Source organism: Vulpes vulpes, chromosome 7, assembly GCF_048418805.1.
Source record: "Vulpes vulpes isolate BD-2025 chromosome 7, VulVul3, whole genome shotgun sequence".
Taxonomy (NCBI): Eukaryota; Metazoa; Chordata; class Mammalia; order Carnivora; family Canidae; genus Vulpes; species Vulpes vulpes.
The window spans coordinates 10299856-10325824 of NC_132786.1; the positions used below are offsets into that span (position 1 = coordinate 10299856).

General features: G+C 42.5%; 2 protein-coding genes across 37 annotated transcripts in view; both read left to right on the forward strand.

Moving 5' to 3' along the window:
- Positions 1–8335, forward strand: part of ATP6V0A4 (ATPase H+ transporting V0 subunit a4) — an 83388-nt gene extending 75053 nt beyond the window's left edge. For all 34 annotated transcript variants that reach the window (XM_072762941.1, XM_025982187.2, XM_025982189.2 and 31 more), the window contains 3 exons: positions 2863–2980; positions 6351–6522; positions 7855–8335. In XM_072762941.1, the coding sequence (XP_072619042.1) occupies positions 2863–2980; positions 6351–6522; positions 7855–7948 (384 nt within the window). In that variant the 3' untranslated portion in view covers positions 7949–8335. The remainder of the gene's footprint in view (positions 1–2862; positions 2981–6350; positions 6523–7854) is intronic.
- Positions 8336–9736: 1401 nt separating this feature from the next.
- The window catches only part of SVOPL (SVOP like), a 96301-nt gene continuing 80068 nt past the window's right edge, over positions 9737–25969 (forward strand). The window contains exons 1-5 of one of the 3 annotated variants that reach the window (XM_072762950.1): positions 9737–9991; positions 10912–11091; positions 21799–21919; positions 22082–22173; positions 24588–24686. In XM_072762950.1, the coding sequence (XP_072619051.1) occupies positions 21838–21919; positions 22082–22173; positions 24588–24686 (273 nt within the window). In that variant the 5' untranslated portion in view covers positions 9737–9991; positions 10912–11091; positions 21799–21837. Of the gene's footprint in view, positions 9992–10911; positions 11092–17466; positions 17826–21798; positions 21920–22081; positions 22174–24587; positions 24687–25969 lie in introns of those variants that run through there. The other 2 variants (XM_072762952.1, XM_072762953.1) reach the window with 2 other exon arrangements.

The window sequence follows — 25969 nt, forward strand, 5'->3', positions numbered from 1 at the left end:
ACCTCCTTGACTCAGAACCGTGCCCCGGGAGTCAGCTGTGTTTGTTATGGGCTGTCCAATCAGTGCCCCTCAAACCAAGAGAGCTGGGCCCAACTCTAGCCCTATTGTTAAAGTCAAAGGCGGGTTATTTCTTCCCAGCCGGCCTCCCGGACAGAAGCATGCCCAGCCTGCCCAGCCGCCATCCCCTCTTTGTTTTCCTGTCTCCACCCGGGCTCTGCTGGGACTTAGCTGACCTATCTTTGTAACATTATCTGCCTCTCCTGTGAATTCATGAATTGTTCTGTGCCCTTCCCCCTCCCTGCCCATTTCTGTCCAAGGGCAGCCACTCCCCATCAGGAATGTGCTGCATTTTCCCAGATGAAGCAGGTGGCTGTTTTTATTCCACCACTGAAGTGCCTCAGATGCCTGAACTGGCTGGGGGTTTTAACTGGAGTTCTGTTCTAATCCTGGAGTGGGGATGGGGATGGGGCTCCTGTGAAGCCTGAGGGATGCTATAAGAAGCTCCATATGTGGTGTGAATTACTTAAAGAAATACATTCATTTAAACTAATGGATGGTCAATTAGAATTAATGAAAAATCTGGATCAGATTTTTCCTACAGGATTCCAGGTACAGAAAATAACCCATTTTAGTGGCTATTAATATTACTGTCTGTCCGATTTGCTGGGATGTTTTAGAATCCAGCCTGCACATCATCTGCCTCACTCTGTCCCAGCCTCTCCCATACACCCTCTCTCCTCTGTTCTCCTGCCCTCAGGATTTACCCAGTCACTGCACCTGCTGCTTCTGCAGTGAACTGGCTGCCACCGTTTGGGCCGCACATAGGTTCCTTCCCCCAAGCACCATCATGCCTGGGTCTCCCATTGCAAAGCAAATGCAGGCTTGATTACATTGTCCCCTCTGACCTCTCTCCCCACCAGGTGTTGGCCAATCTCAGGGTGAAGGGCACAGTTCTCAAGACTGTCAAGTCCGCCCAAGACTTCTGCCCCTAGCTGCAGGTTTGCAGATCCCCCCAAGACCACCGTCTCCTCAGACCAGTCAGTTACAAATTCAAGGTCCCTCACATTCCATCAGGGCCAGTAATTGGTAGAACGACTTACAGAATTCACTAATGTGCGATCCTTATAATTAGAGTTTCATTGTAGCACAAGTATACAGATCAGAAGCAGCCAGAGGAAGGGGCACCTGTGTGGAATCTGACATAGGGAGGGTTCCAAATTTCAGAATTTTGTGTCCTTAGGGAGGCATTAGTCTCCCGTCATCGACATGTGGCAACATGCACAAAGAATTGCCAGCCCAGGAAGCTCACCTGAGCTCCAGTGTCCGAAGTTTCATTGGAGTTTCATTACGTAGGCGTGCAATTCAGTGGTTGTGTTCCATCCCTTCTGTAGAGATGGGGCTGGAAGCACATGGGGCCAAGTCACAACCATCTAACCACAGAAACTATCAGGTGTGGTCCCAGGGGGATCACCATGAATAACAAAGACCGTTCCTTCCCATGGGAGATGTCAGAGACATAGATCCCTGTCTTCTCTCCATGGCTCCTGACGGGGTTGACCACCGGACCACCACCCCCATTCCTTCCTGGGTGTCTCTCTGACCTTGCCCACAGCCGTGTGACTCCTCCCAGTCGTTTGGCTTTTTCTTTACATCATCTGTTTCTTTCTCACCTCCAAATGAAGATGTTTGGAGCTCTTCTTTCTGTGCTTTTTCCCTTGTGTATCTCCCTAGTCTACTTCCTCCCACCACCCCTCCTCCCACAGGTGAGGTCCTAGGTATCCAGTTGCAGCCCTGACTTTGCTTCTAGCCTGTCTGCCTCTCCTACTGTGTGCTGAGAGATTCTACTTGTATGGCCAGCTGTGACCTGAAATGCAACATATCTGAATATGTCAACTAATCTCCTTCTCCAATTTTCCATTTCTGTCAATGCCATTCTTTAGTGCCTCAGACTCATGCTCGCTTCAGCAGCACATATACTAAAACAGTGCCTCAGACTCAAGAGCCTCAGAGCCCTGTATGACTCTGGCCCCTACTGGGTGAAAGACCCTTCTGTGTCCCCACAGTACTTCTGATTCTTGATTATTGTGCTTTCCATGCACATTGTCCCCACTAGACTGAGCCACTCGAGGGCTGGGTTGGTGCCAGCCAAACTGTTGCCCCCACTGTGGCAGAGCACATTTCTTCCTCCCCATCCCTGGATTAGTAAACTAATCAACCAACAGGCTCTTTTGTTATTGGCTTTGCCCTTGGGGGGCCATTTTGCCACCAGGTTAATCTTCCCCCAATACTTCTTTATCCCCCACCCCCATTTTCTATTCAGATACCTTTTTATGGTTCCTCATTGACTCCAGGTTATTTTTGTCAACTCTGTCCTTTCCTGAAACTTCAACACCTGGTCTCTCCTTTCCCCTCCTCATCAGACAAGCTCCCACTTCCGCCAAACTGTTCCTCCACCCCCACCCCAGAACTCACCTTCCTGATGTTCCCAATTTCCTGCCTTTTCCCTACCAGGAGTCATCTCCTTCACCAGGAATGGTCTTGCTTAGCTTTTACTTCCGGATGCCTCCCCCTCCTTCATGGCACAGTGCACATCTACCTCCTGTGATGCCTTACCAGCTGTTCTCTCTTCTTCTTTGAACTTTTTCCAACTATTTCTGGGAAGCATTATTGCACACATACTGTGTTTCCTACTTTGTGCTGTTAACTCTCTTCCTACGAGTATATTATCTTTCTCTAGTTCAACTGGAAGTGACTTACGGTGGAGGCCATGTTTTATTCATCTGTGTATCATTAGTAATACCTTTCATATAGGGAATACTTAATGAAATTAGAATAAAAAACCCCACAACCTCTCTCTTTCAGTTCAATTTTGGAGACGTCTTTGTGCATCAAGCCATCCACACCATCGAGTATTGCCTGGGCTGCATTTCAAACACAGCCTCTTACCTCCGGCTCTGGGCCCTCAGCCTGGCTCATGCACGTGAGTGAGTGGCCCTCAGGGTCACAATCAGATCTCCCCTGGGAAACAGAATCAAAGTACTTGCCTTCTTGGGTTATTTCTGGCTGTTCGTTCATAGGAAGAAGTGACTTTTCCAGTAGGTCTGATTTTATATTCCTAGAGTGGTTACTCTCTGTATCAGTTTCTTATGGCTGCTGTAAAGAATTGCCACAAACTTAGCAGCGTAAAACAATTTACTATATTATAGCTCTGGAGTCCTAGAACCAAGGTGTCAGCAGGACTGGTTCCTTCTAGAAGCTCTAGGGGAAAGTCCATTTCCTTGCCATTTCTAGTTTCTAGAGGCTTCTTGCATTTCTTGGTTCTTGGCTCATTGCTCTGACACCTGCTTCAGGCCTCATGTCTCCAGTTTCTCTGGCTCTGACTGCCCTGCCTTCCCCTTCTAAGGACCCTTGTGGTTACCTTGGATAATCCAGGATAATCTCCTTATCTCAGCATTCCTTCAGTTAATCCTGTCTGCTGAATCCATTCTTAATTCCTTTTGCCATATAGCATTTTCTTGGGTTCTTAGGATTAAAATATGGCCATCTTTGGGGGATTCACTTTGAGAGAAAGCCTGTTTTAACTGTGAACACTGGGAGGAAATGGGCTGCCGATTGAGCTGACCCACGGAGCCGGGGGGGGGGGGGGGGGGGTGGCGGGGGGGCGGTGCTCACCACCTCAATGAATTCACAGCCATCTAGGGTCAAGCTAGGCCCAGTAATCCAATTTTGAAAATGATTCCATCCCCAGAGTTTACTTAAGTCTGGAATCCTGATTCTCCAAACGATTTTGTAAGATCTCTCTTTATCTCTGCTCACTTCTTTGGTCTTGTCCATTGGTAATGCCCTCAGTGCCCCAGCAGCCCCAGTCATAAGCAGTGACCACAAGGACCTGCACCAAGGCTCCTGGAGCTGCCATGCTCTCTGGGCCCCTCTGTGTGTTTACCCTACAGTCTCCTGGTCTGAAATATTCCTCTCCAACCCCCTCTTTTTTAAGTAGGCTCCATGCCTAGCATGGTGCCCAACTTGGGGGTTGAACCCATGACTCTGAGATCAAGAGTCACATGCTTAACTAACTGAGCCACCCAGGTTCCCCCATTCCTCGCTTCTTTAATTTTCTCCCCACCTGGTATCTAATTCTCCTTTAGGACTCACACAGATTGTGCCTCCCCTGGGAATCTTCCTCCCTGGTCCCCCATGTGAAGAATTCCTTTCTCTGGGTTCTGGGAGTTGCCCCATCCTAGCACGGATTGCAATTCTGTTATAATTAGCCTGTCTCCCTACTAGACTGAGCTCCTGGAAAGCAAGGTCCCTGTCTTCTATCCCTGTGTTCCTAGCACTAATCACAAGGCGTGGAACAGAGAAACCAGGACAAAGTAGGTACTTGATGGGTAGAAAATAAAGCAATGAAAATGAGATTGCTTGTTGATTTATAGCAGAAAGGCAAGTGCTCACCATTCGTCTTCACTGCTCAGGCTGTGTTCATTTTCTTGTGGCAACTCCACGCGTACACACGGACACTCTTCTGCATGCACACAGGTGCTTAGATGCATATATCCAGACTGTAAGTATCTGCACATGAGCACGTGCATGTGTTTACTTGGGCACTGACATGCATTCATGTGAGGTGCTTAGCCAGGGACCCAAAGTGGAACTCTGAGCTTCATGTGGTCAGTGGTGTTGACATCAGCCTTTAGCTCCGATCTCAGATGAGGTTTGGAGGGTTCAGGTCACAACTAGATAGGACAGGAGGGTCTTCTCTGGCCAGCCCATGACCACTGAGGGAGTAATTTGACTCCAGATAATCCATATGGCTCCCAGTTGCCTGGCACAGTCCACCCATTGTGTCTTTCTGGAACTTCCTGAGACGTATAGTTTGCATTAATACCTTCTGCTTCATGCTAACAAACTTGCTTGAAGAGGTAGTTTGGTAGAGTGACAACAAATACTGATTCTATTCTAGTTTCCATTCTACCAGTTTTAGCTCAGTAACTTAGCAGCTTAACCTGTATATGCCATGGCTTTCCTGTGTTGTTCTGGTAACTAGCCTGCTGTGTTAGTCAGGCTGGGCTAGTATGCGCTGCTCTAACAACCACCCCCCAGATGTCAGCAGCTTAAAACAATTTACTACTCTTGCACTTCTGTGTTCATCAGTGCCATGCCAAGACCTAATTTGAGGGAGGCTGGATTTGGACATGTGCTTTAAAAGTCACCAAGATAGGGTACAAAGAGGAGGTGAGAGTGAAGCATTAGAAATTACACACCTGGATTCCCACAGGTGTGGAGTGAGGCTTCCATGAGCTACTGTGAATGAGAAGACTTCACTGAAAGGCCCTTGAAAGTAGATGGTATGACTATTAGACCTCTGCCCATTGGACCTAGAGCAGAGGAAAACAGCTCTTGGGGAAACTAGGATTTTGCCATATCTAAGGGCCATGGGAGAAGAGAAACCACATGAGATCCTTAGCACAGTACAGTTCAAATTGCTTTCAGCTTTTATGTCAATAATTTAGTAAAGATAGAGGCAAAGAATCCATGTTGACTCAGAGCACAGAGGAGTGCGTAGGGGTATAAGTAGATGGGGTAAAGCTGTTCCCACCATGAAGGACCCTGCGTCACACCAGCAGAAAGCCAGAGCTCAGGGGGCACAGTACAGACACAGGTACTTCTCTTTGTGCTCCCAAGTGTCTGTGTCCCGTCGTGTCCCAGTGACCACTTGCAAGTGACACACCTTTATCACTTGGGGTCATGCCACTGTGACCTCTCGGTTGGGGGACCTCAAGTCTCAACTCAAAAATGTAATGATATATCTCTGTGGAAGGGAGAGTGCAAACAAGCCCTCTGGTGTCTCTTCTTGTAAGGGCGCCAATACCATCATGAGGGCCCCCACCCTTATGACCTCATCAAATCCCAGTCACCTCCTAAAGACCTCCTCTCCAAATACCATCACTTTGGTAGGTAGGGCTTCAATATACGAATTTGAGGAGTGGAGAAAATACAAAATTCAGTATATAACATATCATGTGTATTCTTTTTGTTTTGCTTCTGTGGTGTAACATGTTTCTCGGATTTATTCATATTGCTACTGGTAGCTATAGGTTGCTCACTTTCATTAGTGAGTAACATGCCACCATATGTTTGTCATCATGACAGAAAACATGCTCTCTTCCTTCGTGAGCAAAGCTGCCATAGACGATCTCATACAGGTGCCCTAGGGCACACGTGCTTGAGTTTTCCACCTGAGCATGGAGTTTTGGGATTCTAGGGTGTGCCAACCCACGAATATAGTATGGAGAAAAGCTGCACTTGCCAGATAAACCCTGTGGTTGAGAATGTTTCTTTTGCTCTTACAGAACTGTCTGAGGTGCTCTGGACCATGGTGATGAACATCGGCCTTCGCCTGCGAGGCTGGGGAGGACTCATTGGGGTCTTTGTCATTTTTACCATATTTGCCGTTCTGACAGTAGCCATCCTTCTGATCATGGAGGGCCTCTCTGCGTTCCTTCATGCCCTGCGACTGCACTGGTGAGCATGGCCACACTACTGTAGTAGAGGCTCCATATGCTCTAGTGAGAGAGGACCAGCCAGCTGGCTGCAGATCTTGACCAAGTGTAGTCACCTGTTGTTGCAATATTACATGATGATATATGTGCATTTGTGTGTGTGCATACACATGTATATGTGTGTGCACATGTGTGCTCCTGCACAGGTATGCACATGTGTTTGCATGCATGTGTGCTCCTGCACAGGCATGCACACGTGTATGCATGTGTGTGCACATGCATAGGTGCGTGTATATGTATATAATGCCTGCCCTATAATCAATGTTAGTTCCCCATGTACTCATTCTCTTTTAAATATTCATTTGTTGTATTACAACTGGCTTCAAGATGAGGGGCACCTCCAAGTGTTGGTAAGATGACAGATCTGAAATAGGCTCACAGAGGCACACTGAAGGAATCTGGGCCATTTGGCCCTTGTTGCTGAGTGCAGGAATTACACCAGTAGTACAGACTACTGATCTCTACAAAGTGGAAACAGAAGGAGGGTACCTGGAAGGAGGATGGTGCTCACAGGAGGCCCTTGACATTCACACATGTGTCCAGAGACCATCAGCCATCACTAAGTTTACAAATATAAAGACAATTGCTGAAGCTTCTGTTTTTCTTCCAAGTCATATCTTAGCCAGGAATCTTGAGTGTGTGTGTGTGTGTGTGTGTGTGCGCGTGCCCACAGACCATCTTCAGCTTTCATTGGTGTTTCTACCTCCCTTGTTGCCCACTGTTCATTAAGACAAGTTTTTAGACTCTGTGTATTGAATGGAGAGAATCACAGCACTCCACCTCAGGTTATGACATCACCTCTCCCCTTGTCATTAAGGAAATGAACTCTGGAACATGATCAAGCATAAAAGATCATACGTGGTGTCTGATGGAAGTTAGAAGAATGTTAGGTTAAGGTTCTGGGTATCTTGCAGTAGCATGAGCCCCGTGATTAAGATCAGGATGGAAAAAAAAAAAGATCAGGATGGAGAAGACACACCATGTATGACCTCGGGAAGCATTTTCCCCTCGCTCGCTGGCTCTTGAGACAAGGCTGCAGGTGGGGGTAGCTTTGTGGTGGGAGCTGTGGGGAGGGTTGTTCTTCACAGTCTCGGAGCAGGGTGGCAGAGGCCTGGATGAAGTAGTGTGGGAGAGGAAGGAAAAGGTGTAAGTGAGGGGCAAGGGAAGTGTTTTAAAAAGCTCCAGATGATCCCTGTGGTGGCCACCAGCCTGGGTGCCTTCAGGTGTGGCTTCCTGACCCCAGCCTCTTGCTTATGTGTTTAATTTTGCTTTTTCTTGCCCCCTCCCCTCCAAGGGTGGAGTTCCAGAACAAGTTCTACGTCGGGGCTGGTTACAAGTTTGCTCCTTTCTCCTTTAAATACATCCTGGATGGGACAGCAGAGGAGTAGTTGCAGGTCCGGCGCTGGCCATCTCCTCTCGGCGGCCAAAGAAGTTCAGCCTTGTCTTCAACATCAGCCTGTGCAAGGCAGTCGATGGGATGACTGTTCTTGGCTATCTGGAGGCGGGAAGCCATGTATATTTTACTTATAAGCCTTGGGATTTGATACAACCTAACCATGTTATAGGGGAACCGACCTCAAGTTGGGTCATAATCGTCAAACATTAAAATGATTGAGAAACGGGGAGGGCCACACTGATGTTTTCTTGCAATATTATAAATATTGTATTCTGGGCCATTCCCTTGTTCTTTAAGTTGTCTTTGTTCAAAATTATTCCATAAAATTCAGTATTGATAAATACAGGCCAAAGCTAAACAATAGGGTTACACAAACTAATTCCAGAGGATTATGTTTATTTTATTCTTTCATTTCCTGGTTCCTCAGACACCTTTTCTCTTTGCCTGGGGCTAAGCTTCATAGGATTAGGAACTTTCTCATGAATTTTTACTGCAGGTGGGAAAGCAAGGGTAATGTTCTCTGTGTGGACGCGAGGGCGGGCCCGGTGTGGCTGTCTGCATTGTTAAATCCTGTGGAATGAAGTGTGACAACATGACATCATCAGCGTCTGTTTGCTGGATACACATTATGCTGCAGGAACTGGAGAAAAAGATTTTAGGTTTGAGAAAGTTCTGGAAAACAGCTTGCCAGAAAGGAGGCCGCCAGACAGTCTTCCCTGACACTCTCTGGATCTGTTGGCCCTGAACCCATTTCTATCACTCCTGGATTGGCAAAGTCCTAAGAGCCAGGTATATGTATAGAGAAATACATGTGTCATCAACTATTTAGCCTGAGTGACCATTATCCAAGTTAATCACAGTCTTCATGGTAACTCTACCAGTAGAATTAGGCATTGTTAACATTGGTACAGCGTTTTACAGTTTACAGGGTACTTTAAAAAATATATATATATATTAAAATTTTTTTAAGGTAGACTCTACCCTCAACATGGGAATCATACTCCCGACCACATGATCTAGAGACACATGCTCTTAGGACTGCACTAGCCAGACGCCCCACAGGGCACTTTCTACAGAATATCTTGTTCTAAAGATTCCAGAATATCTGACCAAATCCAAACTTACCTTTTGGACAGATCTCTATTTTTTTTTAGCTTCCTCCTGCCCCTCCACATAGTGGGATTGACTGGTACTCACAGAACTGTCATTGCTCACATCCAAGAAAGCTTTCATGCCACCTTCTTTGTCAATGTCATGAATTGTCTAGCACAATTTAAGGCACAATGAATGAGATGCTCAACAAATGTTCAAGGATTAAAGCAAGTGGACCTAAGAATGCTCGTTGATAGCTCATGTATCTCAGGTAGGAAGTGGGGATAGTGATCTCCACCCCTCTGGGTTGTGGAAGGTGAGTGTCAGACACCGGGCATGGACCAGGTGCTCAGCCAGTGACATGGCTTGAAGGGAAGAACAGTCAGAAACAACATGTAAGTGTTTATGTCTGGAGAAGCCAAGTCACTGGGCAGTTAGTTTCTAGATTCTCAGCTCATCACTGCCCTTCTCACTACCTAAAAACATGCTGTGCTTAGACAGGTCACCAGCTTTTTGCCCTTTAATTCTAAGCAGTGATGGCTTTGAGAAAAGATTTGAAAGGGCAAAGCTTCCTTCTACCCCTTGCTTAGACCCCCTCTCTTCCAGGAGTCTCCATGGCCTTCCTAAGAACTGCTAGTTTTCTCTAAGTTTTGGAATCCTCCTTCCATCTCAATAAGAGATGTAATTTCCCCTTTAAAAAGGTTTTGGGTAAAGAGCTACAGGAAAGGGGGTGTTCCCTGGATGTCACTCACTTGTGCAGGATGCACGATTGCTCTTTAAGAAATTCTGTTCACAGAACTGAGCCAAAAGGGGAGGAGAAGACCTGGGGGCTGGGCTTCTTGATCTGGTTAGTCCAGAAGCCCCTCCAGGGGCCAACAGGGATCTAACTGCTGTGTGAGCAAAAGAACCTGAAACTGGAAAGCTTTCCAAGGAATATACAGAGGTAAGAAACTCTGATAGGCAACATGGATCTAGATTTACTTCTGCTTTGGAGTTGGTGGGAGGTAGGGGTTTGACCAGTTGTACTTGGCTGAAGTCACATGGAGTATGAAAATTTCACTCTTACTGATGATATTGCAAAACAAATTGCGTCACACACACGCAAGCATGTTTACTTTTAAAAAGCTCTACTGTGGCTCAATTATTTCTGGCTAAAAAATTTAGTATAGGAAAATGCAATAGAATTAAGAGCCCATCAGTGCCTTACAATCTGTTTTAATGAAGCTTGAATGGCCATGTGAGCCTTTTGAATTTCAGAGTAGATCCTCAGTTTGTCAGTTCTTACAGATTCTTTGAAGCTTGGTCCCGGGTTACATTCTCATTGTAATTTTTAAGGAACTGATGATGAGAGGTGGGAAACATTCTTCCCCCATGCTATTTCTTCTTTTCTTGAGTTGGTCTTACTGATTATTCATCCACCATCTATCCATCCTCTTCCTAAGAAGAGATTTAGAATGGTTTAGGGAGACCACAGAAGATGCTAACCCAGCTTTTCCAGCACTCCATCTGCAATGTTTCTCATCCCTGTGGAACATTTTGTCCTCTTTTTGTTTCCTTTTTTTTTTTTTTTTTTTTAAGATAGTCATTTATTTATTTGAGAGAGAGAGTAAATGGGAGAGAGAATCTGAAGCAGACTCCATGCTGAGCACAGAGGCTGACATGGGGTTTAATCCCATGACTGTGAGATCATGACCTGAACCAAAGCCAAGAGTTGGATGCTTACCTGATTGAGCCTCCCAGCACGCCTGTCCTCTTTTTAATGAAAACTTTTTCTTTATGAAACTTTTGGCTGAAACTCTAGAAAATACTGAGAATATACTCCGTGCACATTAACTTTGAGTTAATGTTTGAATGTCTTCTTAGTGACTTGGAATGTAAGCTCATTCATAATGCACAGATGCGAATGCCCAAATCCTGATATATCTCCTATCAACACCTCTGTGGCCCTCCACCCAACATGTTCCACCAAAAACGTGTCCATTTTGTTGTTGAAGACCCTGTAATGACCTGACAGGGCAGGAATGGGAGCTTTCTCTGCTGCAGGTAATGTATGTATTCGTTTCTTCCATCCTGTGCTGGGCTTAGATCAGTGTTACAACTGGGACCAGGAACACTTTCAGTGGCTGGGTGAGGGCCAGGCTCGCTCCTCTGAGTGGAGTTTGAGTGAGTCACACATCACTGATGCCCCTTTCCTGCACACCCACCCTACCCTAATACCTACTAGGCCATTCCAAACTGGAGTTTGGAAGGTTTTTTCCTTTTCTGTCATACATACTGATTTTACCATTTAAAGCAATGCAGAACAGGGGCACCTGGGTGGCTCAGTTGGTTAAACATCTGTCCCGCTCAATCTCAGCTCAAGGGTTGTGAGTTTGAGCCCTATGTTGGACTCCCAAGTGGGGAGCCTACGAAAAAAAAAAGTAATGTCTTTGGTAAAAGTTATTGATTTTGTTGTGCCTTTCCTAAGTAAGATGAAGTGACTGATTTGGATGGTATCGGTGTAGATACATCCGTTTGGAGAAGTTTTGAGATCTTATGTTTCAACAGTCATGTAACACATGTGATGGCTTCCTAACACCACTTAAGTCTACCCTTGGAATAAAGTCAATCTACTTCAGAAAATAAGTAGCTTTTTTTTTTTTTTCCCACTTTGGTAGTTTTTCATTTGAGCCCAGTATGTTCTAATGTTAGCAGAATATTAGCAGTAAATGCTTTTGGAGAGATACACATTTGATAATCTGAAAATACTTCAAACCTTAACCCTGTGTGTATTTGATTTGTGATTACAGTGAAATTTTAGACATTTATTTGATACCTTTATTCAAAGATGAGAAACAGAACTCCCATGGCTGCTTATTTTGCAATGGGCACTGTGCCATAGTACACAAACATCATCACATTTAATCCTTGTAACAGACTTAAGAAGGAAGCTTATCAGTTAAGAATTACACACAGTTGGCTGGTCTGAGTGAAGTGGTGTGTGCATTGATCACAGCCAACTGCAGATTTCTTTGTTCCTTCTTTCCCACTGCTACACTTGACTAGCCTAAAAAAAAAAAAAAAAAATGTTCACAACATCAAGGACCAGAAACCAGAAAGAAATAACAGCATCTTGAACAGAGAGCTTAATTTTTTCCCAAGTAGATATCTGAAGGTAAGTGGTCTACAGCTGTCAGAGAGGATCTAGGCTTTTCCTCGCTTATGCCCTGCCAGACTTGGCCCAAAGTTTCCATATTTGCATCATGACCCAAGATGTCTGAAGAAGCACCAGCCACTGAACAGTAGAGAGGGGTAGGGGCAAAAGGCCTTCTCAGAAGCCCCCCACCCCCACCCCAGCCTCCACCTGCCTCTGGGTGGCCACTCTCATCAGTAGGGTACAGAGGAAGATGTTACTGGGAAGGCAGCCAGCTACTTCTCCCACAGACAGGTATTATTTCTATTTTCAGAGAAGGAACTGAAATAGGAGAAATGGATTCCGTTCAGTCTCACCATAGCTACTGATTTCCTTCTCCCTCCTTTCATCCCTCCTTGCCATCCCTTTTCCCTTCTTCTTCCTCAGTCCTTTTTTTTTTTTTAAGATTTTATTTATTTGAGAGAGAGCACAAGTGGGGGGCAGGGAGGGGCAGAAAGAGAGAGAGGAGCAGGCTGTCTGCTGAGCAGGGAGCCTGACAGGGGGCTTGATCCCAGGACCCTGGGATCATGACCTGAGCCAAAGGCAGATGATTGAGCCTAAACCACTGAGCCACCCAGGTGCCCCCCTTTCTTCCTTCTTACGCTTGTTAATTTAGTAGGTATAAAATGATACCCAAGGATTTTTTGTGACTCTAATTTTGTCAGTTATTACAGAAGATAAACAGTTCTCCAGTTTTGCTTACAATTTATATATTTTCTTGTGAATGGCTTGTTCATGTAACATGCCCATCAATCTATTTGAGTCTAATGTTTTTCTTGTAATTTATGGCTAATATGTATTACCGACATTTATTTGCTGAGTGTCTACACACATACACACATATTTGCAAATGGTTTTCCTTGTTATTTTGATTTTTGAAATTGTACAATATGCATAACATAAAACTTACCATTATACCAATTTTAAAGTGAACAATTCAGTGGCATTTTTAAAAGATTTATGTATTTATTTTAGAGAGGGAGAGAGAGCAAGTGCAGGGAGGGGCAGAGGGAGAAGGAGAATCTCTAGCAGACTCCCCGCTGACTGCAGAGCCTGGCTCAAGGATGAATCTTAAGATCCTGGGATCATGACCTGAGCTGAAATAAAGAGTCAGATGCTTGACCAACTGACCCACCCAGGCTCTCCTAGTGGCATTTAGTTGTATAAGATACAATGTTGTACAACCATCACTACCATCAGGTGTCAGTCAGCGACTTGATTGTGTCTGGGTTAGGTATTGACCCAATAGGTCATGGCCAGTGATGGAGGGCAGTGGTGGGGGTGGGGGGCATGCATAGGCCTGCTTGGGATTAGCACCGTGAGCAACATGTCAACTCTATGTCGGTTCATTTCCCAAAAAGAATGTTTATGTTAAAAGAAGTAGCCTTTCTAAAAAGTCAAACAATGAGATAAGCATAAGGAAGAAAGAATGAGAAGAAACCCTACATTCTCCTTGCCCTTTTCTCCCTTGTTCTTGTGGCTGGTGCTCGCTCATTCTTCAGGCTTCCACTTAGAACTGCTTGCAGAGGCCTCCCCAGGTCTCAGGACTCCTTGGAGGAGGGGGTCCTCCCTTGTGTGCCAGAGCATCCACGGCTTAACCCTGGGACCACACTGTTCCCTCCTGACTCCCCACCTTTGCTCCCCCATTAGACTGAAGGTCCTTCAGGGTAGGGGCCCTTTCATTATATTCTGTTGTGCTCCACAAATATTCCCTAAAACACAGTTTTGGACATTTCTCCTGAAATCTCCATGAAGGTATGTATTTAAATGACGTTTTATAAATTGGGATCAGTATATACATATCTATATGTTATGGACATGTCTGCATTATGTATACACCTCTTGGAAAATGCCTTTCAGCACTAAATAGGCTTTCGCTAAGAGGTTTTAAGTGGTATTGTTTAGCCACCTCTCTACTGGTGGGCATGGAGGTTGTATCCAGTTCTGTTGCTGCAACAGCTGAGTGGTGGCTTCCTTGTATGTATCTTTGTCCACCTCTTGACTCTTCCATTCTGATGAATCCTAGGAGTGAAATTGCTTGGTCAATATTCTTTCCTCTCTGCCTAATTGCCTTCTGGAAAGGTTGTAACAATGTACACTCCCAGCCATAATGTGAGTGCCTATTTCCCTTTCACGGAGTGTAATCAATATGATAAAGAAAAATAACAACTATTTTTAATTTGAAGGTAGGTTGAACATAATTTTATTTATCAGCCACTGTATGTATTTTTCTGTGTTCGTCCCTCATGTTTTGACCCCTGCATTATTCCCTTCCTGACCTGCAGGAGCCTTTGTTAAACATGTATGTTGCAGATAATCTGTTTACATTTATTGAATTTTATAATTTTTATGTTGAAGTAATAAGTGCCCATGGCAATAAATCAAAGCGTCTGACCGAGTGAGCCACCCAGGCTCTCCTACTGAGTTTATAACAAACAATCTCCTGACTTGATTTCCCATCTCCAGAGAAAATTCTTTTGTTTTTTTTTTTTTTTTAGATTTTATTTATTTATTTATGAGAGACACAGAGAGAGAGGGGGAGAGAGAGAGAAGAGAGAGGCAGAGACACAGGCAGAGGGAGAAGCAGGCTCCACGCAGGGAGCCTGACATGGGACTCGATCCTGGGTCTCCAGGATCAGGCCCTGGGTCGAAGGCGGCACTAAACCACCGAGCTACCCGGGCTGCCCGTCTGGTGATTAAAGTTAAAACAACATAATTGTATTTTATTTTTTAGTTTATCAACTAAGCAGTATCAATCCATTATTCACTGCTTATACAAAAGATGATCCAGGCCTCTTTGCCATTCTCCTAATATTTTATAAGTATCTTAAAAAAAAAAAAACAACAATAGCAAGTGTTTCTCATGTCATTAAAATGTCATTAGATATAATCTTGAATGCTAGATGTATAATCAGTTATATAACCGTTTCCTCTTTACACTTAGGCTGTTTCCAATTTGCTATTGTTAAAATAGACTCGAATAAACTTAAAAAAAAATTTTTAAGGCTTCTTTGTGTAGAGACCATTTTCCATATTTGAGATAAGTCCTTGGGACAAATTGCTAGAATTGGGGATTACCAGTTCATTTGAAACTAGTTTTTAAAGCTTTTGATACCTTGCCAAATTGACACAAACTATTTGAAATGGTTTTCAGGTGGGGGCTGTAGGGCTCCCCGTATCAGGATCACCCGGAAAGAGTTTTCAAGCCATCCTGTCACTCCGTACTGATGTTGAAATGCTGGGGTCCAGGAGCAAATGGTCAAGAAGGAATTCTTGAGACATTTTTAGTGCAAAAAAAAAAAAAAGTGGTTTTATTAAAGCTTGGGGTCAGGACCTGTGGGCAGAAAGAGCTGCCCTGGGGTTGTGAGAAGTGACTGGTTATATGCTTTCAAGTTGGGAGGGGGTTAGGGAGAGTAAGTCTCTAAGGATTTTGGAGGCAAGATTCTCCAGGACCTTGTGGAGCTAGCTGCTGTTTGGATAAGGTCACTTACTGCTGGCTAGTAAAACCTTAGTCATGAGACCCTTCAGATATATTATCAGCAGGCCATATGTTTGGAGGATGATTGCTAACATATTTCCTGGGAGGGTAGAGATAAAGGAAATTTCCAAAGGGATTTTTATATATAAAGAAGACTTATAGGATCCTGGAGGTCAGGCTAATGTCAAGCTAGTTTTTGCCTCTAGCAAAGCATCAACACTGAGGTAGTTGAGTTCCTGGAAGAAGGTCACCTTGCCCATCCTAAGTACTTGTCAATGAGCTGTAAATTATAAGGAAATTTAATTTTTTTTCTTTTCTACCTTTGTTCTCCACATCACAAACCACCTCCTTCTTGAAGCTGGGAGTCACTGGGAAGGAAGAACTGGGGCTTTGTGGTGTGCTGTGTTTAATAACAGAGTGGAGGGGGATGGTACCTGGATTGTAGCGTTTGCTGATTTCCCTAGAGTTATATTCCCACTACGGCTGGTTTTAAATTACCAACGTGATGTTATTGAATACAGAGGTGGAAAGAGATGTGCACAAGCTGCCCTCAAAAGCAGGTGGGAGCTGTCTTCAACATAGCACTGATGCACTGCCATACCTGGCACACATACACCGTCCTGTCTCATATGTGTGTATGTATTTTTTCATTCCCGTTCACCCACATCCCAAGCTCTCATTCCTTTTGCCCTGTAGTCACTGTAATGGTATTTTTATGTATCTATGTAAATTATAAAACGTACAGTCTTGGTGTATATATTTGCATTTTATGTAAATTCTCAAATTGTTCTTATTCTTTTCCTTGCTTTTATTTTTAGTTGCCCTCTTAGTTGTTTTTGTGATTATAGATAGTATATTGATAACTCTGGTTCTCATGCTGATCCTGCAGGTGGGATGCCTGCCCATCCTGCCATCTTTCCTGACTTCCAGCTCTTGTTTATCATGGATTATTTTACTCATTGTTGAGGGTATTAACATTTCCAGTCAGTTCTGAAACCACAATCAGGTCTATGTATTTTATTCAAATGTTGACTCTAAACCTGAAAATGAAGTCCTTTTTAAAATTATTTAAAAGATTTTATTTATTCATGAGAGACAGAGAGAGAGAGAGAGAGAGAGAGAGAGAGGCAGAGACACAGGCAGAGGGAGAAGCAGGCTCCATGCAGGGAGCCCCACGTGGGACTTGATCCGGGGTCTCCAGGATCACACCCTGGGCCAAAGGTGGTGCTAAACCGCTGAGCCACCCAGGCTGCCCCCCCCCCCCCTTTTTAACAACCATATAAATAAATATTGCTCACTTCAGGACCAAGCATTATATGTGAAGATTATATTTGTTTTTTGAAGTCCAACATCATGACCAAAAAGGAATTCTCTTTTTGTTATCCCATTGGTTGCCTAAAACCATGTTACATTTTAGTTTCATTCATGTATAGAAACAAAATAATGTGAATCTCCTCTTCAATCAAGAAAAATATGAAATCATATGAGGTGCCTGCCTGGCGAGCTCAGTCGATAGAGCATGTGACTCTTGATCTCAGGGTTGTAAATTAAAGCCCCACCTTGTAGAGATTACTTAAAAATAAAAACGTAAAAAAAATATATGAAATCACAAATGTGAATCTCCCTTTCTGGGATCAGCTTTCATTTAAGAAAGCTGTGAAGTAATTATCTTGGACCTAACACCTTTTGCCAGGCCCTCTGTGATGAATTCTTTTTGCTGATAAGAGAAGGGAGGAATGTAGATTATTTATGACCCGTGGAACTACCTGGTCGGAGTAAAGCATACGAATTAAAACTTGCTCTGCTCAATCGTAAATGGCAGATTTCTTGGGTTTCTTTTCTTGCTGCTTACTATAAAAAGGAGAAGGAGGTTGCTGGAGGTTGTTTTATTATTCTAAAAGTAAGCCTTTGTGATTGTTAAAATTGTAAAACATGTTTTGATTGCTAGGAGAAGTCATAAAACTTGACTGTAGGAGAGATTAAATGTTGATTGAAGATTGAGCTTATTGTTAAGCATTTTATTTGTAACTGAACTTAAAATGAACTTGGATTTTAAAAATTATTTTCCCACCTAACCAAATGGTTTTATTCTCTAAGACTATAAATGGCCAGAATCACTTTCAGTTGGTAAGTCTGCTGCCATGATTTGTATGACTATTTTTTAGGGGGAAAAAATTGATGTAATTTGTGTGCAATAGAATTTACCGTTTTAAAGTATATAATTTGGTGAATTTTAGTACAAGGTTGTACAGTCATCACCACTATCCAATTCTCACTGAATAGCCTCATTTTCAAATTTTGATTAAGTTAAATCTTTTACTAGTTCATCTGCATATCTAGAAATATGGTTATAGCCAATTTTTAAAAAAATATTTATTTATTTATTTATTTATTTTAGAGAGAGTGAGAGAGAGTGCAGGGGGAGGGGCAGAGGGAGAGAGAAAGAATCTCCAGCAGGCTCCCCACTGAGCATGCAGTCATAAGACTTGATTTCACCTGCCCTGAGATCATGACCTCAGCCGAAATCGAGTTAGATGCTTAACTTACTGAGCCACTCAGGTGCCCCTGTTATAGCCAATGTGTCTAGAAGTCTCTTTTTATAATCAAAAGAAAGGGATTTTTTTTTCTGATAACTTCATTAAAAAAGATTACCAGTTAACACCCTCCAAAAGGTGTTTGGACAATGTCTGGAAAGGGAGCAGTAGTTTTAGAACAGTCTGTTGTCATGATTTTCAGGCTCACAGATGGGCTGAAAGGCCAATTATTTTTTACTTTTTCCATTCTGGGAAAATAATAGCTTTTTGTACTTTCATGTTTTCCCATGGGAAAGAGGATTTCATGAACTTCTGAGCATTATTGATCTATCCCTCATCTGGGAATATTTATGTATTTGTGACAGTGTTTTAAGAAAACAAATAATATCAACATTACAGTATAGTTGTTTTGATGTGTATCTTTCGTGTCCCCAACTCAAATAAAAACTCCTTAGGGCAGAGAGCATGTCAGACTTTCCTTCAAAGTCTTCACAGGAGCCCACACAATACAAGATACAGAGCTGACCCTTAGCAAACATTGATGACCTTGACATGCTGCTATAGACTGGTTTGTGGCTATTTCTATATTCTGGTTGAAAAAAAAAAGTACCTTTGAGTTCTGATTCTGTCATTTGCTAGTGGCCTGACATTGGAAATGTAATTTTAAAATCTCAGAACTTCACTTTTTGAACTATTTATTTTGAAAAATATTACACATTTTCAAAAGCTGATAGTAAAATGAATCCCAAATGCACCCATCATCCTCAATAATTTTCAACATATAGCCATTCTTTACTCTTCTTTATGACCATCTACTTATGCACCATATCCCATGCTACCATTATTTTAAAGATTTGAATCTATAAGATTTGAATCATATTTCATGCTGAATTATTTTAAAGATTTGTTTATTTATTGAAAGAGAGGGATTTGGGGGGAGAGGGAGAGAGAGAATCTCGAGCAGACTCCCCATTTAGAGTGGAGCCCAATGAAGGGCTCAATCCCAAGACCCTGAGATCATTATCTCAGCCAAAATCAAGAGTCTGATGCTCAACCAACTGAACCACCCAGGTGCCCTCCCATTAAATTATTTTAAAATGAATCCCAGACATCATATCATTTCATCTCTATTTTATTTATTTTTTTTAAAGATTTATTTATTTATGATAGACATAGAGAGGCAGAGACACAGGAAGAGGGAGAAGCAGGCTCCATGCCGGAAGCCCGATGCAGGACTTGATCCTGGGACTCAATCCTGGGACTCCAGGATCGCGCCCTGGGCCAAAGGCAGGCACTAAACTGCTGAGCAACCCAGGGATCCCCTTCATTTCATCTCTATTTTAGTGTGTATCTCTACTATATAAGAATTCTTTTTTTCTGTTGTAGCCATAATATCATCATCATACCTAATGATGGCATCAGAGATTCCTTAATATCATCAAACTTCTGCACTCACTTACATTTCCCTAACCTTACTCTCATCTCTTTTTCACCTCATTCTCTTAGATATTGTTTTACAGTTGGTCTCTTTGAATGAGGATCCAAATAAGAACAAATCATTTATTTGATTTGTTCTTTTCCTTTGTAAGTTTTCCTTTTGTCCTTTCATCATGCCATTTATTCATTGAAGAAGTTGGGTCATTTATCTTATCCAACTCCCTAATTCTGGATTTTTTTTCTTATTGCAGCTACATGGTGTAGTTTAATGAATTTCTTTTTCATCTCCTGTATGAATTGGCAGAGATAGAGGCTTGATCAGATTCTGGTTTAACCTCTTCTTAAGAGAATACATCACAAGTAATGCTGTATACCTCCCTCTTATTGTGGCTCATTGGGACCACGTGATATCTGATTGTCTTTCTTTCAGTGACATTAAGATCTGACAGTGGCTACAGGGTGACCAGTCTTATCCATCTCTTACCCATCTCTTCATCAGCCTTTCACCTACTAGTTCAGCAGCCATTGGTAATCGTTACCTAGATCCATTATTTCACCGAGTTGTAAAATCATAATAATTTAATTCCATCCATCCTTTTTTTTTTCTGCAGGTTTTAGCTGAAATTAAAAAAAAGTTTTCTTTCACTGTTTGGTTACCCTGAAGTTCAAAGAATTTGTACAAGAAATACATTTACTAGTTTTCAGAGTAATGAGTTGGTTTCTTAGTATTCTCCAAAGGTGATCAGTGAGATTTTCATTTCAGTGTTGCTATGAACGATGGATTTTGATATCTTTGATGTGTTTCGATTCTTTGCAGTCATTATTCTTCTTGATGTTTAAATTGTCCCATCTTTGGCTGATGGGAGCCTTTTCAAGTTGAATCTTGTAATCTTTTGTCACAACCCCAGGAGTGTTTGATATCTTCCATGCTATCTGGTATGACAAGATGTTCCAGGCTCAATTTACACATTTCCTGTCCCAGATCCAGAATTAGCCATTTATCTAAGGCGCCAGGGTTTCTTTTAATGGGAAATAGGAAAGAAAACAATCTGGGCTCTAGTAGTGCTCATTAGTCATTTTTTCCAGGCTCTTCCAGTGGATAATGTTAGGATATATGTATGTAATACATAGTGAATTCATACGAATATTTCCAATTCAAAGTTACAATTATAAGATTTTTATATAACTTCTTTGATTTTTGTATCTTTTTTCCTTTAAACCAAAAATCTTGGTTCCTAATCAAGGAATATAATTCCTTGATTATAATATAATATAATCCTATATAATATATATAATTACTACTTGCTTTAACCTACAATATGTACTAGTATCAAAATGAGGATACTAATATTAATACTAACAATCTCATCACAGAACAGGTTATGATTTCCATTTATCCTGTGAGGAATGTGAAGTTAAATGACCATGCCTTCAAATATTTTTTTAAGTTATTTATTTATGTATGTATGTATGTATTTAAGATTGAGAGAGAGAGAGAGAGAGAGGCAGAGGGAGAAGCAGGCTCCATGCTGGAAGCCCAACGCAGGACTCGATCCCAGGTCTCCAGGATCACACCCTGCGCTGAAGGTGGTGCTAAACTGCTAAACCACCGGGACTGCCCTCCATGTCTTCAAGTCTTTTGGAAAAAACTTCACTAAGTTGATACTCAGCTTTGTTTTATTTTTCTTTTGATTTCTAGAGTTAAGAATCCTTCCTTGGGCTAAATACATGAAGGGGGATGGAGCCAATAAAAAGAAGTGTTCCTGGTTTTCTGTCAAAATGAAATGAAATGTTACATAGAAAGCACACAATAAACCACAAGAGCTACGGGAATGTAAAGTGCAGGTTACTATGATTATTTCTCTGTAGCAAAGGCCATCTTCACTCCCAGGTAGAGGATGCTATTGGCCAAATTGTCCACAGCTCACCTGGGCCCTGACTCAGGGTCAATTACTAGCCACTGGAGCCCAATCATCTCAATTGGCCATTTGACTTCTCCATGTCTCAGATTCCTTATATGTAAGATGAGGCTGAATTAGAATACCCACCTCATAGATTTTCTGTGAAGATCAAAGGAAAATGTGCACCCTATTATATATTTTTCTTCTTCCCTCTCCCACTTCAATCAGGGAAGCCAAGCTGTGTGGGGAACTGGGACCATTTAGAAGATGGCAACCAAGCAGACAGAGTCGGTCACCATCATTAGCCTCCGGAAGCTGAGCCTGGAGACCCGAGAGCCACCACCAAAAGGTAAGATGATCATGGAAGTCTCAGACCCCCAAGGTGCTGCTTAATTCCCCCCTGTAGTTACTAGTTTTTATAATTGGTTTCCCAACATCTTCTTCCTCATTATTAGTGGGCAATCATCAGCTTCCCACAGATCATTCCTTTCATTCTGCCCTTCCTTGTTAGAGTCAAAGACATTCACTGTGGAAGATGCTGTGGAGACCATTGGATTTGGACGTTTCCACATTGCCCTGTTTCTGATCATGGGCAGCACTGGGGTGAGTGCTCCTTGGAGATCATTTGGCTCTTCAAAGCTAATTCATTATTGGACACAAAGAGTCTTCCACTGACCTCTAGCTTTGGGATGTCCATTCAGGGCGGAGAGTGAAAGAGAGCAGGAACTCTGTGAGATGTCTAATTAAAAAATAATTTTCATCTACTTTGGCATGTTTGGTTATGAGCAAATAAATATTTAACTAGTATCACTCTAAGCAAAATTAGACATATGGTCCTCAAATTTTTGTGCATAAGAATCACAAGGGGAGGGGATCCCTGGATGGCTCAGCGGTTTAGCACCTGCCTTGGCCCAGGGTGTGGTCCTGGAGTCCTGGGATCGAGTCCCACATTGGGCTCCTGCATGGAGCCTGCTTCTTTCTCTGCCTATGTCTCTCTCTTTCTCTCTCTCTCTCTCATGAATAAATAAATAACATAAAAAAAGAAAGAATCACAAGGGGATACCTGTCATCATTACATATTTCCAGAACCTTTAGGAGGCTCTGATAAAGGTTTGCTATTTACCATCAGCTATTTTGAGAAAAGAGTGACAGCTCAGCTCCATGGCTTTGACCAGTAGTGGGAATGTCCTAAGAAACTACTATTGCTTCCTCCTTTTGTTATAGGTGCAGTGAGAACATGTTAGGAATATGATAGTGATAAGGAGACAGAATGGAAAATCTGACATGACAATGGTTTAAAGGAGAAGTTAAAGATAGCCAAGAGGAGAGTAAATAATAGAGAGCCCTGACCCTCACCCTCAGCAAAATGGTATGAGAAAAAGAGTGATGTGAGCTGGAGGTAGCACTCAGCAAGTTCTGCTGCAGGGCTTCAAAGCCTTGTGTTCTCAGGAGGCAGTCCGGTAAAGGAGAGAAAGGCAAGACATGTCCTGGCCCTACTTTTATAATAACCAACAATACAATTTAGAATATTTCTTAATTTATAAAGTAATATCTCACCCAGGCTCCAAAATGGTCAGATTCCATATTTCAAGGGACAAGTGGGTGTGATTGGGGAGGGTTTTATCATAACTCTTTTCTACTTCAACCAGAACCTCTCTACTTCTGTTTAACATATTTGGTTCCCAATGTAGTTTCATTACATGGTCTCCTTGGTTTAAACACTGTTAAACTTTCTGCATCTTTTGCCTTCAGATATGTTGTGAACCCTGTCTTTTCTTCACCAATAGCCCCCCGGCCAGTGAAAAGAATACATATATATTTTTTTACCTTCCTAAATAAACCGTCTATACAAAGGGTGTACATCTTTATTATTATCTGTACTAGAAAGATGGGGTTATTGTACCCCCTTCCCAAAGGATAGGTATCACCTCTATATAGGTAACCCCTGGTGTCTATATCCCAATCCACATCCATGGAGATTGTATGTCTATTGCATATTTACACTTGATGTGGTTGCAAAATAGCTTCTGGTTTTCTTTAAGTGTTTAGACTTAACTCTCTATATTACTGAGAGAGATAAGTTTAATAAATCAAACATCCTTCTGAGGTTGTCATGCCATCTCTTATTCATTATACTTTTGGGACTAAAACATACCAGCTATCTGAACTCTAAACATAACTAAAGTACTTTCCAAGAAGAAAGAAGCCTTTATGGTACCTTTCTAATTCCCATATAGTAGCTAACACCACTATATTTTTTTCATCCCGGACCTTCAAGTTATATGTACGCGAATAGCAACATAATACATATAATCCACACAAATATCAATTCTTTACTAGCATTTACTTCTTCCTCTCCCTAGGAGATAAACTCACCTTATAAATTACAAGATATAGATGAGGATGGTATTCAAATTTCCTATTGAAAGAAATATTTAGTAGCACAGCTTACGATAGGTTTGTCAAACAGACATTCTTTCTCTGTGATGAACTCGTTGTGTACTTCCTGCTTTACTTTCTTTTAGTTTTTGTGAAATACACCTTCCAACTCAGCTTCTTGAGATCAGAGACTATTTTACAAATCCATTTGCCAGGGCTATGCCTTGAGACCTTCACAATGCTGAGTATGAAGCAACAGAGCTAGGTTGATATGGATGCTGGTGGTTAGCTAGGTCATGCAATACCCAAATGACCCACCCTCTATTCTCCCACACACAACACCCTCATAATGTTGCTGTTCAAATGCATGGATCAGCAACATCACAAATAAATATATGTCATAAATCTGTGGGAACCCTCTCAAATTGTTTGAAACATAAATATTACATCCATGAAAGTCACAGGTCTACTATACTTCTTTATCTTGACACTAGCAGTATCAAGTGGATACACTATATGTGCTCCCTAAGTGGAGGAGGGGAAGGAGGAAGTTAGGATGGGAAGGATGAAGAATAGGCACACGGAAGAATTGATGAGAAGCCAGCACTAAAACGTGGTGTTTTCTCTCCTTTCTTAAGGTTGTTGAGGCCATGGAGATCATGTTAATAGCAGTCGTGTCTCCTGTCATCCGCTGTGAATGGCAGTTGGAGAATTGGCAGGTGGCATTAGTGACCACGGTGAGTGCCTGCTTCTGGTGCTTTGAATGAACCAACTGAGAACCCAGGGCTTCTGCTCCCTTCCCTCATGCTATAGGGCTAAGAGACAAAGGCTACCTCAATGCTGGTTGTGTTGGCTTCCAAAGCTCATAAGTTTGCAGGCCCAAACTACCACTTGGGGTCTTTCTCTCTTTTTTCTCTTTTCCTATAGGGATCACAATTTTGAGCTGCTTATTTTCTAGCTCCTAGCAAGAGGCTAGAAGAGATCAATGCAAATCAGAGAGAGTAGCTCTTAAGTCATGGATTAGTTACGATTTGAGTTAGACTAAAATTAGTTGGACCATAGTGACTTACACAATCACCAAATCATGCTCACAGACTTGTGTTATGCATTCAACTTTTCTCAAAGATCGTTATGAATAGCCTTATGAATTGTGCATTAAGTTTTGCTGCAGAGTGGAATTAAGCATATTACACATAATCATTTTTTATTAAGTACTAAGCTAATGAATTGCCAGCAGGCTGTGCACACATGTGTGTTGGAGGGAGTACAAGCAGTTCCATGTTGCTTGCATAGAAAGTCAGGAACAGGGAGCAATGGGAGACAAGCTTGCAGAGACAGGTGGGGATCAGAAACATCTTGGAGTCTGTGCATAGACTCCATTCTGGAGACCACTGTAAGCCCCTGCACCCCAACTCTGGTTGACAGGTGCAAGCTGTCCAAGCAAAGTAGAGTTGGTACAGATCTATATGACAGTTTTTCAAATTAGTCTTTTATATAACAAAGACCAGTTTCACCTAAACACATCATTGACTTCATAGTCATTACATATTTCTCATTAAATGGCAATTAAAGTATACTTCCTATCATGCAGAGCTCTGGTAAATATATTTTTTTTAATCTTAAAAGAGGCTCTTCATGCCTAAAAATGTTGGAGACTACACTGTGGATGACAGGGAGCCATTAAGGGGCTTTAAGGAGGGGCATGGTCAGCTTTCCAAGAGCCCTGAGGAGATAAGGTTGGAACGTAGATAGGTTAGCAGTGGTCAAGTGGCAGAGTATGTGGAGGGGAGGAACTGTGTTCTGGAAGTATCTCAGAGGTCACATCGGCCAAGGAGACAAAAGAAACACAAGGTGAAGAGTGGAGAATTGATTTACTTGGGTATTGGAGTGGTTTTCATGAAGACAGGACTTAATAGAGAGAAATACAATGAGCCAGGTGCCAACATCCTCACCGAGAGGGGAGTGGCAGGAGACAGGAAGGCAGAGATGGGGAGAGGATGCAGAGTCAGTTGGCGGAGGC